The 15512-nt window shown below is 54.7% G+C and overlaps 1 protein-coding gene across 6 annotated transcripts in view; it reads right to left on the bottom strand.

Moving 5' to 3' along the window:
- Window positions 1–15512, bottom strand: part of EVI5L (ecotropic viral integration site 5 like) — a 32351-nt gene that overhangs the window by 3396 nt on the left and 13443 nt on the right. For 2 of the 6 annotated variants that reach the window (XM_053910888.1, XM_053910891.2), the window contains exons 3-14: window positions 13136–13343; window positions 12542–12766; window positions 12341–12415; window positions 11576–11701; window positions 10021–10164; window positions 9785–9874; window positions 8587–8684; window positions 8443–8503; window positions 4520–4573; window positions 3426–3458; window positions 2308–2448; window positions 492–620 (exon numbers count right to left, since the gene is read on the bottom strand). In XM_053910888.1, coding sequence (XP_053766863.1) covers window positions 492–620; window positions 2308–2448; window positions 3426–3458; window positions 4520–4573; window positions 8443–8503; window positions 8587–8684; window positions 9785–9874; window positions 10021–10164; window positions 11576–11701; window positions 12341–12415; window positions 12542–12766; window positions 13136–13343 — 1384 coding nt within the window. The remainder of the gene's footprint in view (window positions 1–491; window positions 621–2307; window positions 2449–3425; window positions 3459–4519; window positions 4574–8442; window positions 8504–8586; window positions 8685–9784; window positions 9875–10020; window positions 10165–11575; window positions 11702–12340; window positions 12416–12541; window positions 12767–13135; window positions 13344–15512) is intronic. The other 4 variants (XM_053910889.1, XM_053910892.1, XM_053910890.1 and 1 more) reach the window with 3 other exon arrangements.

Raw genomic sequence — 15512 nt, 5'->3', positions numbered from 1 at the left:
GCAGGCAGGAGAGGGTGGCCCTTAGTTGTCCCCTGGGTGATATCTCTTTGGAGGTAGGGGTTGGGTGAGCAGCCCTGCTGGGCTGGGGTCTTTCTTCCTTTTCTCTCCCTCCTGGAACCTAGGGACTGAAGGGACACACAGGTGGGGCAAGTTGTCTAGGAAGCCCATGGAAGCCATTATAGTGCTGGCACATAGTGCACGAGGGTGGGGGTGCCCTGATGTGTGTTTCCCTCTAGGACCTGATAGGATTTTAGAGGTGAAGGACCCACTTCCTACCTGCCTAGACCCTCCTGGGGAGACCATGGGGGAGGCAGTCTTGGATTCCTCAGGGACTACTGATGCAGGGGGATAGGACACCAGAACACTCTCCCCTGGCCCCCCTGGCAGCCCTTCTCCTTGGCTCAGGCCTGGTCATGTACCTCCTTAAGCATATGCAGCACCCCACCTCCCCTTTCCCAGAGTCCCCCCAACAGCGGCCTGCCCAGTCCCACCTTCTCCATGTCTAGAACCTTGTCCTGCATCTCCCGCAGGGCTCCCAATGTCTCTGTCTCCCGAAGCCGTGACTGTTCCAGCTCAGTCTCCAGGTGGGCCACAAAGTCCTCAGTGAGGCGAGGGTTATCCTGGGGGCAGGTGGAGGGCTGCATCAGGCCAGGCTGCAGCTGGAGGGTGGGGAGCCTTCCTACCGGCTAGCTGTGAGCCCAGGACTTGCCCCTTACTTCACAGAGCCCTTGGACTGGGAGGAGGCTCAGTCTGTGGGTAGATGGGAGGAGGGTGAGGAGAAACCCAGGATCCTTTTTCTGTGCCTTCTGCCCTCTTGGGAGGAGAGCTGAATCCCATCATGGGGACCCTGATGGCCAGACTTAGCCTCCTTTCTGGGAAAGTCACACAGCGGGAACATTCAGAAGGGGACCTTCCATGGTCTCAGGATAGCCCTGAGGGATGCTATTGGCTGTTCCCAGGATCACTGGACTGGGTGTGGAGGATGGGTTATCCAAGGCACCCTTCTTGCTGTGTAGCTTGTGGCCTAGTCACATGGTGGGCTGCAGCAGGGCAGGACTCAGGGCTATGGCACTCATGTCCCTCTTTCTTCGGCTTCTCCCTTTCCCCTCCCCCATTTCAAAACAGGAAAGGATGGGAAAATAGTTTGCTGGGGCACTTCTTTCTCAGTGCTGAGGCTTCTCAGACAGGTGCCACCTGGGCCCAATAAAGGAGACCTTGCTGGTGGTTGAGGAAAGCTCCTGGGGCTGGAGCTGTGTCCCCATCTCAGTGACCCGTGGCCTGGTGGGGTGGTTCTCTGGGAGGTTGCCCCAGCCCCCCCAGCCCCCCCCAGACCCCAGCCCTGCCTGATACCACCTACTTCCCCACTGGCCTCCTGCCTAGTACCCAGGTCTGCTTGCTGCCCTCGACCACTTTGGGTCTCTGAGATCCATGGGTGCCGAATTCCTGAATTAAGGCCTGAGCCAAGGTCTCTGGGTCTGGGTGAGGGGGTCTTCCAGGGAACAACCCTTTCTTCTCCCCACCCATTGTTTCTTGGGCACCTGTGGTTTGTGTAAATTAGGGATTCCACCTCGCTGCCAGGCTCTGCTGGGATCAGGCCTGGATTGCAGGGGTCCAAGGAGCCTACAGCATCTTTCCCTGCCCCTCCAGGGCATGTGCCCCTGTGAACACTCTCAGCTTGGGGGCTGCAGCTGCTGGTAGGTCATCAGGTAAGGAAGGAAGCCTGCTGGGTAGAGCTGAAGGAAGGTTCTAAAAGCCACCTTAGGGAGAAGCAGACCCTTTGCCTAGTGATCTAGCCCTGTGAGCCCTCCCAACACTACGTTCCAGACCCCACAACAGAGTTTCAGGGCTGCTTCATTCCCACCATGCCAGCTCAGGGAATTGGGCACAGACCAGACTCTCAGAGTACCAGAGGGCACCTCCTTCTGTCCCTCATCCTAGCTCCTACCCTGCATGGCTGCCCCATGGGGAAGCCCAATAGCCCTGAAGACTTTGGGGAGATGCCAAGAAATCACAGTACCATCTGTTAAGGTCACATGCCTGTGCCAGGAAGGGGGCCCTGCAGGGACAGCCTGGTTCCTACTCTGAGACCAGAGGCAGAAGAGGCTGGCCACCTTGGTCTCAGTGTAGAGGGCCAAGTACCCAAGCGGGTGGTGGAACATGGAAACTGCAGGGTTCTCTCTCGAATCATGGGCTGATGGCTGGGGGAGAATACGCACTCGGTTCTGGGTGCTACTGCCACATGCTAGTTAGGAACTAGAGGGCTGACCCCCAGGCCGAGGCTGGGCAGTGGCCAGCTGCTCCCGGTACCTGCTGCTCCTGCAGCTGCCGGATGGTGCTCTGCGCCCTCTGCAGGTCCTCTGCCGCTGAGCTGCACTGCTGCCGTACCACCGCCAGCTCCCGCTTGATGACATAGTTTTCCTCAGCCTCCTGCGCCCGTGTTACCTGTCCCTGAGCCCAGTGAGGACAGGGGGCAATGAGAGGGAGGCCTGAGGAGAGCCAAGGCGGTGTGGGAGAGGGAGAGGCCTCCTTCACTTAGAGTCTGGGATGGGTGCCCCCGTGGCCTGGGAACAAGTGAGGGGTAGGCAGGTACAGGACACCAGGAGGAGCCTGGAGAAAGACAGGCACCCCCACCCGGGCCCGGGCTCTCTGAGGATTAAATGGAGACCCGCAGGCTGGGGTGCTGACAGCTCCGTCCTCTCCCAGCTTCTGGTGTTCGGCCTCTGTCCCACAGGAGGAGAAGCAAGTCCTTATCCATGGACAATGGCACACCAGAGGATGGGCTCTGCCGCTGAGGGTGGGGGCAGGTGAGTGCTGGGGGCAGGGTGGGCAGGTGGAATACGCCTGTCCCCCGGCCTTACCCAGTCCTGGACCTTGGGGCCTCTATCTGCCAAGGTGTAAGATCCACTCCACCAGCCTCATCACCTCATCCCACCCAATGTGGGTCCCCCCATTCCAGGCTCAGAGCCACCAGGTGGCATGCAGAAGCTTCCAGATAAAGCCATTCAAGATGAGGTAGCAGCAGAAGCAGGTGAAGGAGAGAAGCTGGCAGGCCTTTTAGGGGGCAGCAAAGAGGAGCATGAAGGGCCAGAAGGGGTGGGGTGTGTGGGTGGGTGGGCTCAGCGCATGGTAAGGCCTGTTGTAGATGCACCCTCAGGGTTCCTGACCCCTTCTGTGTCCCCTGGAGGGAGGAGGCTCTGTGTCCCTGTGCGTGTATTACACTCACAGACACACTCAGATGCCACATTTGCATACACACAGCCCCCTCCTCTAGAAGGACACCTCTGTCTCTGAGCAGTCCCCAGCCACCCTCATGCATGGTACCAGTCCTTCACCCCTCACCCCTGGGATGGCAGTGACAAGGGAAGAGCCCATTATTGGCTGTCACGTGTAGAGACTAGGAAGAGTGACATGAAAAGCTACAGTACCTGGATTAACCTATCAGCCAGAGCAGCGCTCTCCTACCCGGCGAGGGGGTTCCCAGCAACAGAGGGAGGAGGCAGAGCAGAAGGCACGGGGACAGGAGAGGGGGAGAGACAGACAAGAACCACTTGTCACTAATGCAGTGGACTATCTCTAGAAGCAGGGGAGACAGGAGTGAGACCCGAGAACCAGAGAACCAGCAGGAGAGGACCTAGAGGTAGACCAAAGCTAGAGCCATCTCCTTCCAGGTGAGGGGTCTGTGTGTGTGAGCTGAACTGGGTGCCCACAGCTGCCCTGTCTAGGTTCAGCCAGGCTTGGGAGAACTGGGAAAACTCAGAAAGTTTCATTTAGAGGCTGAACAAGAATGGAGGTCTTGGGGCAAGGGCAAAAAAATCCTGTGGACAACCTGTGGTCAGTGGAGGGTCAAGTGAAAATGAGGGTGGAGCAGGAAGTGGGGCCCTCCCCGCCTCCACTTCTATCTGTAAAAAAAAAGTTTGGGTCTGGCCCTGGCCGGTGTGGCACAGTGAATTGTGTGCCAGCCTGAGAACCAAAGGGTCTCTGGTCCAATTCCCAGTCAGAGCACATGACTGGGTTGCCAGCTAGGTCCCCAGTAGGGGGCGTGCAAGGGGCAACCACACATGTTTCTCTCCCTCTTTCTCCCTTCCTTCCCCTCTAAAAAATAAAATCTTTTAAAAAAAGTCTGCGACCAGGATCAAGATTGTGGTACCCCACAATGGAGCTGGTGGCAAGACCGCTCCCTACCCCTCCACTCCCATATCCTTTCTTTTGAGGGCAAGGCTTTCAGATTACAGAACGGGTTAGGTGCTTTATGGCCCAGTTCCAGCCACCACAGTCAAAGTAACAGTTCTACCTCCTCCTCTCCTCCCAGGCAGCCCTGGAGGGCACCGGACACAAATGGGTTGCTGTATTTGCAGGTAACCAGGTTATAACTCAACCCTGAACCCTAAGCTAAGTTTTCTCAGTGGGGTTCATGGTGGGGCCTGGGCCTGGAGCAAGGGGCTGGCTGGGCCTCTGGCTGCTGAATCCTGCCTGGGGCCTGGAGAGTTCAGTACCACAGGCTGATGGCCACACCCCTCACCTTCTCCAGGGTCTCAATCCGCTGTTTCAGGAGCCGGTTCTCTGTTCGAAGCCTCTATGTGGGGAGAGGGGACAGCGCATCAGATCCTGCCTCCACTTCTGTACAGAGGCTTGTCCCCCAAGGGGCCAGGGCACCTCCGGGTAGGAGGCTTACATTCTGGGCCAGTGATCCCAGAAAACAGGGCCAAGCCCCATTCAGATGGCTCATTAGTTTTTTTTTTTTTTTAACAAGACTTGGTTCAGTAAGAATAATGTGAGTGCTTTCATGGATACACACTGTGTGTGGGATGCATGCATGCCCTCCTTGGGGATCTGTTTCTATCCCATGCCTGGGCCTGTCTACCTCCCACAGGGCAAAAGCTTCTGTGTTTTGGGAGAAGCTGCTATCAGACAGCCCCCACCACTCACTGCTTTGCCTCCAGCCCCAGGGTTCAATCTCAGTAGACAAACTCCTCTCAGAATATGGGTCCAGGAAAAGGGGTCTTGCTGAATGCTTCCTTCAGCTTGACAACTACATCTCTGTGACCCACTGACAGCCATCTAGCTGTACCAGACAGTTGTCACTTCCCCCCAGCTAGGTGGAGGCCAGCTCCCTTGCTTTCACCTTGCATCCTGCCCTGGTGGATTCTGGTTAGATATTTGTGGTTTTAGGTTTCCCTACAGCAGGTGAGGTTTTCATACACCTTGTATTTAGTCTCTACCTAGGGGCCTATTAAGAAGTAGGTACATAAACAGTTTTGATCAGCAGATTAGTGAGGGTCCTGCCTCTCTGTAGATCACACAGAACATTTCCTGGTTTCTTCCAGGGAGAAGAAGGTGATAGAAACATCCAGAACATTCCTAGTAATTGGTCAGAGAGGTGGCAGACGTAACCGATGTCCATTGACTCATGTCATGGATGGGGAAACTGATCAGAGGGGGACAGAATCTTGCCTGAGCCTACCAGGCTGTTTCAAGCACAGTTCTTACAGTGATCTGGAATCCAGAGTCTTGACCTATGACCTTTCGATTTCTCTGATGTCTCTTTGGCATAAGCACAGACATCCTTGGAGGAGCTGGATGGGCCCTATGGAAAACACACCTCTCTCCTGCTTATTCAAAAGTGAAAATGAGAGCGAAAGAAAGAAAACAAGAACTATGGGGGGCGGAGTGCTATGTACTAGTGGGACTTTGAAAAAATTTTTCTGTATTTCTGATGCTTTGACATCCTGTGGCCTTGCTAATCCTGGAGAAACTGCCCCCCAGGACTAGTTAATTCCTACAGATAGTAAACAACCTGCTTGCCAAAGCAAACCAGCCAATCCAGAGTCCCCCCATTTCTTATTTAACTCTCACATACCAAGTCAGTATTTCCCTGGTCCTAAGTTGCCACAGGACAACTAGGGACCACTCCTACAGCCCCTGAGGTTACTCGAATTGGTCAAGCCTGAACTCACTAAACTTGCCTACCCTGCTTTGCCCTTGCCTTTGCTGGAAAACCACAATAAAGGCTATGGCCCCTGCTCTCCCCCTTTATCCTGCTGTCTCCTGACTGACCCTGGTGCTCCCCCATGTGGCCTGCATGGCGTGGTAGCCACGCTTCTTGGGAACTGTGAGCAATAAACTCTTCTTTCAAAGGCAGTTGTCTCTGTGTCGGCCACCCTACCATACCTGGTTAAAACAAGTCCCAGGTACATTTTAAAACAGGCTAAAGGTGAAAGAGCACAGGGCGGGACCAAGGGAGAAGGCCCTGCCTGAACCCTGTGTGGTGCTAAGGGTCCTCATATGGGAAATTTCCAGGCTGGGCATGTGTTGAGGGTCTACTGTGTACCTCCCTATTGCTAGGTCCTCATAGTCACCAGATGGGAGCAGGCCCTTGTCTGTGTATGAGCAAGACATGTGCGCACGTGCTTGTGCACGCGCACGCGCGCGCACACACACACACACACACACTTTTGGATGGGTACATCAGTCAGGTTGCCACTCCTGAGAAAGACAGGTGCTTAAAAATTCAGGACACAAAACTATTTCTGGAAGCCCTACAAATAGGGACAAATGATGCCCTCTCTCCCCCTCAGGTATGGGTGGCAGGTGACCTGAATTGTAATCTAGCTTCTGCCTTTGCCTTTCTGGAGGAGGTAGGGATGATGATAGTGGTGGTGGTGATAATAATACTGATTTGAATGGCAGAGCAAGTGTTATTCCCATTGTGCAGAAGGGGACACTGAGAGGTGTCAGAGAGATGAATTCACCTGCCTAGGCCACACAGCTGGTCTGTGGTAGAGCTGGGATTTCAACCCTTGTCTGTGGGAATCCAGTCCCAGCCGCTGTGGGATATTGCCAGTCTGTAGACAGGACAGAGCAAGGCTGTGTTGGGGTTTGTGTTAATGTCTGTGCCTCTATCCCCACTGGACTGGGGGCCCTCAATCTCTGCTGTGACTGGCACAAAGTGGGTGCTCAATAAATATTTGTTGAATGAATACTTAAAATCATGTTTGGAGGGATGAAAGCAGAGGGAAAGAGAGGGTGGGAAGACTGGGGTCAGAGACTCTGCACACTCAGGAAACCCCTTGTGATATTGTGATTTATAGCAAGAAATATGTATTTGGTCTTCCATGCAGTCCTGGCTTAGAGAGCCTGAAATCCTGGGAATTCCCTAAGTGAGGAGAGAAATAAAGGCGTCTTTTGTTGTGTGAACGAGGTGACTTTGAAAAACTCCTCTGGTCACCTAAGGATGGGGGCTGGTTGTCAGGGGACTCAACCATGTGTCAGAGGGTTGGAACTTTCAGTTCTATCTCCAAATCTCTGGGGAAGGGAGATGGATTGGAGGTTGAATCAGTCGCTGATGGCTGATGATGTAATCAATGATGCCTGTGTAATCAACCCCCATAAAACCCGACAGGACAAAGTTTGGAGAGCTTCCAGGTTGGTGAGTTGTTGGTGGTGCTGTGAGGGTAGTGCACATGGAGCAGGCGTGGGGGCTCTGTGCCCTTCCCCATAGAGGCCCCCCGCATTTCTTCCATCAGGATGTTCCTAACTTAGACCCTTTATAACAAAGCTGTGATCTAGTAAGTAACGTTTCTCTGAGTTCTGTGGGCCACTCTAGCAAATTAATCAGGCCTGAGGAGGGGATCACAGAACCTGTGATCTACAGCCAGCTGGTCAGGAGCATTGGTGACAATCTGGACTTGAGATGGCTTCTGAACGGGGAAGCGGCAGTCTTGTGGGACAGTGCCCTTAACCTGTGGGCTCTGACGCTGTCTCCAGGTAGATGTCAGAATTGAGCTGAATCGTAGGACACCCAGCTGCTGTTGGAGAATTGTTTGGTGGTGTGGGGAGAAACCCACGTAACGGAGATCGTGACAGAACTGTAACCCCAAACCTAGTAGGGCTGGCTGGCCAGGCACCAGGGGATCCAGGGGCCATGGGTGAGTGTCATACCCTGGCCTGTCCTCCCGGCATCTGGCCTCTGCTCCCCCCTTGCCCCTGGCCCTGGAGCTCCCACAGTCCAGGGCAGCCTTCCTTATGTTCTCCCAGCCCCTCAGGTGGTTGCCAGGGGACCCAACCATGTGTCAGAAGGTTGGAACTTCAGCACTCAGTTCCATGGGCCTGCAGCAATCTGTCCTGAACATTTTGCCCAGAGTACTTTCTAGCGTGCATACTCTACACTTACTGGTGCACTGACTGTCTTCCCCACTGCAATGGGAGCCCCATAAAGATAGGCCCACCTTGACTACTGCTAGATCCCCAGGGCCAGTTGGGTCCTCATACTGGTTGGGCAGTGAGTGAGTGAGGGGCAGCTGGCAGAGGGACACCCCAGAGCCTAAGGATAGTCTGGGGTGTCTGGTATATTGGGCAGGGCTGCCCCTAGTGGCTGCCTGCCTCTTGTGTGGGGAGAGCCACTCCCAAGGGCCTCAGTCCCTGTCTCCCTCCCCAGGGACTCACTTTGATCTCGATCTGCTCCTCCATCTCCTTACTCTTCATGGCAGCGTACTCCTTCTCCAGCCTGCAGAGGAGAAGGCTGACGTGGACACTGTCCCACCCTCAGAGACCCCTCTCCTGCCAGCACCCTGACTGCTAGGTACTAACCTCTTCATCTTCTTAGGGTTGTACTTGACTTGGTAAGCCTTGAGGATCAGCTTGTCTGGGCAGCTGTCGAACTGATGGGGGATCACCCTCTGGAAGTACTGTGGGGACACAGGTGGTCAGTGACTATGGGAGGTGATAAGGGGGCTCGGAGACTCTGCTGGCCTGCTGCCCTGGAGGAGGGCCTGGGTACTCCGGGAGGGAGGGTGGGAGCAGGTCTGCCTAGGGTGTCACCATGTACCCAGAGCAGTGCCCAGCATGCCTGTTGTGGGTGCTCTGTCATTGTGGAGCAAGCGAGTATGAGAAACAGGCACCTGGGGAGAAGCCACCTGCACCCAGGACTTCAGTTTGCAGGGGAAAAGCAGGCTGTGGGAGCTCCTGAGGGCGAAGGCTCAGGGGTGGGTTGAGGTGGGGTCTGAGCACAGGGCACGCTGTACCCCATGGCAGTCAGAGGAGACTGAAGAGGTTTTAGAATTGGGGCAGCGAGGAGAAACCTGGAGGGAAGACCCCTCAGTGGTCCACCTGCTTGCCTGGGGCCCCCCAAGGCCTCCACAAAGGGTTAAGTGTGAGCCACCAGTGGATACAGCTTGCTGTTGGTTGGGGCCAGGCTGGCTCCTGCTCCCCAGCCCAGCCGGCCCCCTCTGGCAGCTGGAGACAATGAACACTCGTGTTTGTGGACACAACCGTGGCCTTTGTGTATTATTCCCTGAAGTACCAGCTGGAGGACACTGGGAGGGGGTAGGGGCCTGCATGGGAGAGCATGGTGGTGAGAAGCAGGCAGGAAAGCCAGGGGCCAGGAAGGCCAGACCCCTCACTCCCTCCTGTGCCCTTGCTTGGCCCAGTTGCTGGGGCCAACAACCACGCCCAAGGCCTTGTGTTTGGGCTAGTATAACTATTTGCCACAAAGGCGTTGAGGGACACAAAACTGGGGCATGAGGGAGGGGGTAGGATCTTCCAGAGCCAGGGCCTGGGCCTTCCTCTCTCCCCACTGACAGGCTGCTGGCCCTGGACTGTGTCTGGCAGAGCCTGGGGCTCCTTAGGCCCCACCCTGGTCCTCCACAGAGGCCTCAGGGGTCACAGGGACAGGGAAGGATCAGGCTGCTCAGAGCTCCAGGCCCTCTCAACTCACAGGATGATTCACCTGCCTAGGTGCCCCTACTGGGGGTTGGCAACCCTACCTTTCCCTGGGCCTCTGACCCACCTGAGACATGCCTTCCATGTCCAGCTGCATCAACTCCACCTGGTTCACCTGTAGCAGGGCGAGGCCCACCCTGAACACGATCTCCAGGCCCTGCAAAAGTGGTGGTGACAGTGCTTCTCTGGTCCTGCTCTCCCGGGGAGCTCTCTGACTCCTCCCCAAGCCCTGGCCTTTTCCTGGTCGGTATTTATTTCCAGTGTGGGGCTTTTGGGAGAGGAAGAGGCTGAAGGAGTCCTGACCTCATACATGAAAATGTCGAAGACACGAGTGGCGACGGACAGTGGGAAGGTGGTCAGGAAGAGTGTGAGGAACCAGGATGAGGCGTACATGGATGTGTGGAAGCTCTGGGAGCGGAAGTGGGTGTTCAGGTCCGGGAGCTGCTCCTGAGGGTAGGGGGAGGAGGCCAGCACTGTGAGGCCAGCACCAGGCACAGCTGTCCTTGCCCACCGGCTCCCTGAGTCTTGGTGCCCCTGCCTTCAGGAAGCCTTCCCTGATTTGCCCTTGGCTCCCTTCCTCTGTGTGCCCTTGGCACTATGTTTGGGTGAGGCTGAAGCACCCAAGAACACTAAGTAGAATGAGGTGGGGACACAGGCAGGGGTGGCAGGAGTAGCAGCAGCTCATGGGTGCTGGGTGTGCACCCTGGGCAGGAACTGACCCAACTGCTCTCCTCCCAGCTCATGGGATCCTCATAACCAGCCAACAGGGAGCTTCTGAGGCTTGGGGTGGGTTTGCCTAATTCCTCAAGGCCACCCAGACAGCGAGAGGTGGGCATGGCATGAGCTCACTGCAGCTCAACCTGTATTCAGTAACTTGCCAGTTGCTGTGTCTTCCCTCAGCCTCCTCACGATGTTCTGTGCCCATCAAAGCTCAGGGGATGCCAGTCTGATTGGCCTGAACTTCAGACTGCTGAAAAGCGACAGAAACTGGAGAAAGAGGCTGAGGAATTTGTTAGGACCCCCTAGATATCCTTCAGTGGCAGAGGGACTATTGCGCCCCCGCCCCATAACCTGCCCTGGGCTTCCCTGCAGACCCAGGGGCTCCATGGTGCTGTCCAGCTTCTTTCTTGTGGGAGCTTGCAGCTACCCTGCTTGGGCAGGGCCGTTTCTCTGCAGGCTCTGCCCTCTTCTTGTTGGCATTACCAGGTCCCCTTGATCAATAGTACCTCCCAGTCCTCCAGGCCTGAGGAGTGGGGCTTTCATGACCAGGTTCATCCCAGGGTCCACCTCCTGCCCCCCTCCACCCCCCACCCCCAACTGCTATGCAGTGTCACAGCCCCAACTGTGACAGGCTTCTGGAGCAGGCCAGGTGTGTGTGTGTGCACATGTATGTGCATGTGCGTGTTCTTCACTTGCATGCACCTGCTCTGCCTCCCAGCCAAGAGCAGCCCCTGTGGGGGCTGCTGCTTATCAACAGAAAGATCTGCAGCTCTCCTCTAATCATCAAAGGAAGGTAGCAACACTTTCCCTCCTTCTGCCACCCTGGGAGTAGACAAGGGGGCTGTGGGTTGTGTCTGGCAGGAGCCAGCCTAACCCCTCTGCCCTTGGGCTCTGGGAACCCAGAGCACTCAGGAGCTCCCACCATAAATGGCTGGCCCTGCCCTGCCCTGGAAGTGTGCTTGGGGACAGTACCACATGGCCCCCTGGGGACTAGAGCCACTTTCTGAGCCGGGATGTCTGGACCTGATTTTTCAGCCCTGGAATTTTCAAAGAGACCCATTGGGGCGGCCCAGGTTGGTGCCCATGGCTGTGCGCTGCAGAGGAGTGGGAGGTGCAGGGCCACCCTGGTCCCGCTCACCTGCAGCATGTACTCGAACTGGTAGATGCAGAGCCCCAGCTCTGCCATGCTGGGTTTGAAGAGCTCCCGAAGGCGGTACTCCTGCATCAGCCTCACAAAGACACAGAAGGCCTCCTCCTCAGGCATCTGGGGATGGGCAGGCCGGCAGGGACTGTGAGTGTGGGAGGGGTAGGAGGGGACACTGGCTGCTCTTCTCCTGTCCCCAGAGTACTGTGTTGGCCTGTTTCTGTTCTCTTTACGTCTATTGAATGTGGACTGTGTGGGCTGCCTGAATTCTCACAATAAACTTCTGATCACCCTTGTTTACTTATGCGAAACCTCCTGAGGCTGAAGTCACTTGCCAAAGGCCATTTGGCAGGGACCGGTGGAGCTGGGACTTGCGCTTCTGGTCTGGCTGCCTCCAGAGCCCATGGTTGGGACACTCTCAGTCCACTTCCAGCATCTCTATTCTTCCCTTCCTAGCCTTCTGGATTCTCTGGACAAAATCCCCAACCCCATAAACTCCACACTGGCCAACTTAAGTTCCCCCCTGGAGTTCCCTGTCCAGCCTTGAGAGGTGACTGAGTAGGACAGCCTGCCCCTCCATCCCCTGAACAGTAGATAGGACAGGCAGTCAGCCCCTCTGTGCTCACCCACTGGGGGCTTGGCCTAGGGACTGTCAGAGGTCATAGGTGGAGGAGGATGGAGGCTCTGACTATAGAATACCTCCTGGATGCAGAGCCCAGATGGGCTGGCCCTTGCCATAGCCTGGCCCCTGCCACCTACCTGCATGAGGAGCAGACCCACGATGAAGGCACTGCCCTGGCAGTAGCCCACCTCCCGGTCCACCAGAGAGTATGCCTGCAAGGGGACGTCAGTGTCAGGGCAGTGTCCTGCCAGGATCCTGCCAGGACAGTGACAGCAGGTATTGTAGACAGTGCTTGTTCATGTGGGGTGAGGAGTCCTGGGTGGTAGGGGTGGGCTCACCTTCATGACATTGAAGAGAACCTCCTGGCCAAGGCTGTCCTGGCCCTTGAAGAACTCGTGCTCTGGGTAGGTGCGGGCAATGTCCCTGCGGATCAGCTTCTCGCATGGAGAGGACATCTTGAGCAGCTCTGAGTACTGGTTCTTGACTGGCATGTTCGTGGCACTGCACAGGAGCTGCCACACGATAGCCCGGAAGTGGTGCGGGATGCCCTTGTGGATCAGCTCCTGGGGACAGGGTAGGCAGCAGGAGGCCAGGCTGGACACTGTCCCAGTGCAGCCTCCTCACAGCTACCCAGTCCGGTCCCCAAGACGATGCTTGCCCATGCCATGCGTGTGGCCCAGAGCTTGGCTGCATCTTTGCACTGCAGACAGAGTTTACACTGCTTAAGGTACTACCCCTAGTCTGTCGCAGAACACAGTTGGGCGGGAAACAAATGGGTGCCTAAGATGTCAGTGCGATGGCTGCTTACCTGGCCAGACCTCTCTCCCCTCTTCCCCTGGCAAAGTCCTCTGAAAGTGCCCACACATCTCCACTTCTGTCCCTCTGCTCCGGCCAGAGCCCTGCCCCTGCTGGCCGCCCAGCTGCCCACCCACCTCCACCATCCCCGCCACCTTAAGCAGCTTCTCCTTCCTGCGCCGCCACTCCTCCCACTCGTTGGCAATTCGGCCCCACAGGATCCATGTGTCCTCCTCCAGGTGGCTCAGGTTGGAGGAGGCTGAGGAGCTGGAAACCAGCGAGGAGCCACTGTTTCGCCGGGAGCCATTCATGGAGCGCATGGACTTAGAATCGGCCTCCAGGAGCCTAGGCAGAGAGGACCAGTAGAGGCAAGTACGGGCTGCAGGCACCTCCCACCCAGATCTCTGGGCTTCAGTGACTCCCTGGGGACAGGTGGCTGCTGAGGAGCCTGGCCCCTCCTCCAGGGGATTCCAGAGGCCACCAGGGATTGGATCTAAGTTTTTCTTGCTGTGTGGCACTTGTTGAGTGATGTTGGCCAGAGCCCTAAGCTCTCTGAACTGTGGTCCATCTCCTTGTGTCCTTACAGAGGATGCCATTTGTTTGTCCCATTCTGTGCCCACTGGGCTGAGAAGCATGTGGGCTAACTCACTGAGTCTTGTACCACCCCTGAAGGGCAAGTTTTTGTTAAGATCCATGTTCTATAGATGAGGCGCAGAGAGGGTGAGCTGCTTGCTGGAAACACCGAGCTAGGGAGAAGCTGTATGAAACCTGATGCTTTGACAGCTAGGTCCTGGCTGACTCTGGAGGGTCTGCTCCTCCCAGTCCTCCGTAAATCCTAGAGATAAGGACTCACCTCCCAGTGTGTCTTTCCTGTGCAAATCACCTAATCCAGAACCCACAAAACTACCACCCCTCCTTTATCAGGCTCTCACACTCAGGGCTACTATCTCTTTGTCCTGATCACCACAGGGCCAGGAGCCAGGCAACCAGAGACACCCCTAAGAGCCTGTAGAATTATTCCAACTAGCCCAACCCAGGCCTACTTACCCTACCTCATACATTGCTTCTCTCCAAAACCACAATGGAGGTGCTTGCCCGAATTTCCCCCTGGCTCCATCCATCTTCTGACTGACCCTTGTGCCTCCCTGTGTGGCCTGCATGATGTGCCCTGCCTCCTGCTTCTAGGGGACTGTGAGTGACAAACTATCTTCTCAATGGCAGTCCTTTCCTGATCTGCCGGCCTGGCCATAGCTGAATGACAATGAATCCACGTTTCATTTTTTTAAAATTTGAAAGATTTTCCTTTAATTCAAAGCTATACTTTGGCAGAAAATGGGTAAGATTTGGAAATAAGAAAACATAATTGATCAAAATTCTAATTACAATTAAGTTAACATGGTAATTTTTATACAAACTGACACTGTTTATGGAAAAGGACAAGTCATATAACAGGCTCACTTCAAAAGCTCAAGAACCATGATTTGCAAGTTCTTTCAGTTGTTGCCTCTGTTCTACTAGAAAGGTTCACTAAGCACACACTGAGAAAGTGTTACGACTTTTAGTCACCTTTCATCTAATAAACATTCCTACTCATGAATATAATCGTTATTCTTCTACAACACTATGGAAAATTAAAAGTACTTACATGCCAAAGGAGGAAAGCCAGGGCAGATTTAAAGGGCTTCAAGGGGTATGTGCCCGTTAAGCACCAGTAGGACTCCTTTTTAAAAATTGTTGTTTTATTAATTAGTTTACATTCAATATTATTTGTATTAATTTCAGGTATACGGATACCTGTGATTAGACAATTGTATACTTCAGAAAGTGCTCCACCCAAAATTTCCAGTCCCCACCTGGCAGCACACACAGTTATCACAACACTATTGACTGTATTTGCTGTGCTGCACTTTACCTCCCCATGACTGCTGGGAACTATCAATCTGTACTTCTCTGTCCCTTCGTCCTTTTCACCCAGTTCCCCAGACCCCTTCTGTCTGGCAACCATTAGATGTTCTCTGTATCTATGTGTCTGTTTCTATTTTGTTTGTTTGTTTACATTGTTCATTAGATTACAAATATAAGTGAGATCGTAAGGTATTTGTCTTTTTCTGATTGACTTATTTCACTTTGCATAATACCCTTTAGGTTCATCCATGCTGTTGCAAATGGTAAGATTTCATTCTGTTTAACGGCTGAGTCACATTCCATCGTGTAAATGTACCACAGCTCTTTTATCCATGCACCTATTGATGGGCACTTGGGCTGCTTCTAAATCTTGGCTATTGTAAATAACACTGCAGTGAACACAGTGGTGCATATATTCTTTCAAGTTAGTGTTTTGGGAATAAACCTGCATTTTAAAGCAAGGGGAGGGCCAGAGGAAAAAGGTGGGAAGCCTGACCCCGGAGTCAGAGGCTAGACTCTTCTGTCTAACAAAGGCTTGAGAAATATGGCCGGGTTCACAGATGGACTCTGCCTCTCCTCACTTGAATGGGGAGCTGTCTGTTCACCTGG

The sequence above is a fragment of the Desmodus rotundus genome, chromosome 9 (assembly GCF_022682495.2).
Source record: "Desmodus rotundus isolate HL8 chromosome 9, HLdesRot8A.1, whole genome shotgun sequence".
Lineage (NCBI taxonomy): Eukaryota > Metazoa > Chordata > Mammalia > Chiroptera > Phyllostomidae > Desmodus > Desmodus rotundus.
This window is presented reverse-complemented; position numbering and strand designations above follow the sequence as displayed.